The sequence below is a fragment of the Lolium rigidum genome, chromosome 3 (genome assembly GCF_022539505.1).
Source record: "Lolium rigidum isolate FL_2022 chromosome 3, APGP_CSIRO_Lrig_0.1, whole genome shotgun sequence".
Classification (NCBI taxonomy): Eukaryota; Viridiplantae; Streptophyta; class Magnoliopsida; order Poales; family Poaceae; genus Lolium; species Lolium rigidum.
In genome coordinates this window covers 257,232,389-257,234,166 of record NC_061510.1, presented here as the reverse complement: position 1 = coordinate 257,234,166, position 1,778 = coordinate 257,232,389, and the positions used below count along the sequence as shown (strand labels likewise).

At 55.7% G+C, this 1,778-nt stretch overlaps 1 protein-coding gene across 1 annotated transcript; it reads left to right on the top strand.

Moving 5' to 3' along the window:
* Positions 1-789: 789 nt before the first annotated feature.
* On the top strand, positions 790-1,527 carry LOC124700284 (transcription repressor OFP8-like). Its single transcript, XM_047232437.1, has one exon. The coding sequence runs from the start codon at positions 790-792 to the stop codon at positions 1,525-1,527; it is 738 nt and encodes a 245-aa protein (XP_047088393.1).
* The last annotated feature ends 251 nt before the right edge of the window (positions 1,528-1,778 follow it).

Below are 1,778 nucleotides of genomic sequence, written 5' to 3'. Positions count from 1 at the left end.
TCCCTTTTACTAGTTCTAGGTTAACCGAGAATTAACTTAATTGTAGGGTCAACTCGAGAACCATTAGATTTGCTTTGAGAATTCTTGCATATCAAAATTACACATGGGTGTGCAATTACAGGTGGTAGTGCTATTGCACATCTTTTTTCTCAGTTACAAGCGAAATTAGGTGGTCGAGAATTAGGTTAGTTCTAGGTTATCGAAACCTAGTCGGGTTCAATTTTATTATTATTTATTAGTTTTTCACAACTATAGATATTGATCAATAGATTGGAGTTTTTTTCGCAAATAAATGAACACTAGATGATCACATGCCCAGCTCTGCCTTGGCAGTTGGACAGTTTTTCCATTTGCAAATTGGCATTGCCAAGACAAGAGCATCAAGGCTAGCTAGAGAGGACAGTCAAAGTCAGCAGAAATAGCAGGGGAGGAATGATGAGCTAGCATCCCCACATGGCCCAGCTAAAACCCACCAATCCTCTCTCAATTAACTATCCCATCGACTCTCCTAGTCAAATACTCCAACATATATAAACTACGTGCCCCTTATCACCGTCCCACACGAGAAAATAAACTAACACCTCACTTGCCTAGTCGCATTTCCTAGGAGATTTGCCTGCGAGCTTCCGAAATTGCACACACTACACATCACCGTGCAAGCAATTAATCCCAACTCGCCTACACACCGGAACCGGAGCCGCGCTTTATACACACCCGTTGAGCGTACACGCCCGGCGTAGCCGGACTTGCGGGGATAGCCGCGCGCTAAACTGTCATACTGTTTCGGCCATGTCGTCCAGCAGCGCGCGCAGGGGGGTTGGCGCCGGCGGCGGGCACTTCCCGGTGGGCCGGCACCGCCACGTGCCGGTGGTCGACACCGGGTGCAGCTGCCGCCCGCGCCGCCCGCGGGTGCAGCTCAGCCTGCCGTCTTTCCTCAAGCCTTCATTATTCGCGAGCAGGCCTTCCGCGGCGGCGGGGCCGGCGAGGAGCAACAGCTCGTCAAGCCTCTTCCCGTCCTCCTCCTCCACCGCCTCCTTCTCCACCAGCTACGCCTCCTCCAACTGCTCCAACTACTACTCCTCCTACCACGGCTTCGGCGCTGCCCCCAAGAAGCAAGAACACCTTCCCGCGCCCAGGCTGCAGGTCCCAACGGCGACGCCGGCTTCCCCGGTCAACAAGATGCAGCCGGCGACCGCGAAGAGGAAGCAGAAGAAGAGGAACAGTTACGTGGAGAAGAGAGCGGCCACGGCGGCGGAGGCGGAGCCGGAGCCGGAGGACGTGGGGCTGGCGGTGGAGAAGGACTCGTCGGACCCGCGCGCCGACTTCAGGGAGAGCATGGTGCAGATGGTGGTCGAGACGGGGCTCTGCAGCTGGGACGACCTCCGCTGCATGCTTCGCCGCCTGCTCGCCCTCAACTCCCCGCGCCACCACGCCGCCATCCTCACAGCCTTCGCCGAGCTCTGCGCCCAGCTCGCCTCGCCGCCCCCGCCCGCCGCGGCGGCGTCTTCCTACCACTACAACCTCTAGCTACCCTGCTAGCAAGAGCTAGCTGAGGAGGTCTCGAGATCCTTGCACCACCTGGCGTCCCCGCTCCGGCGTCGTCACGCATCCCTCCCTGCTGGTCAGGCTACCGGGTGGTGATAGGATCTCGCAGAAGAAACAAAGGTAGCTACCAGCTAGTACAGGTGGTAGCGCTACTAGGACAAAGCTAATTAAAAAAATTAGCAGTACCAGGTGTTTGTTTGATTTCTAGAGTCTCTTCTTGTTGTTGGATAACT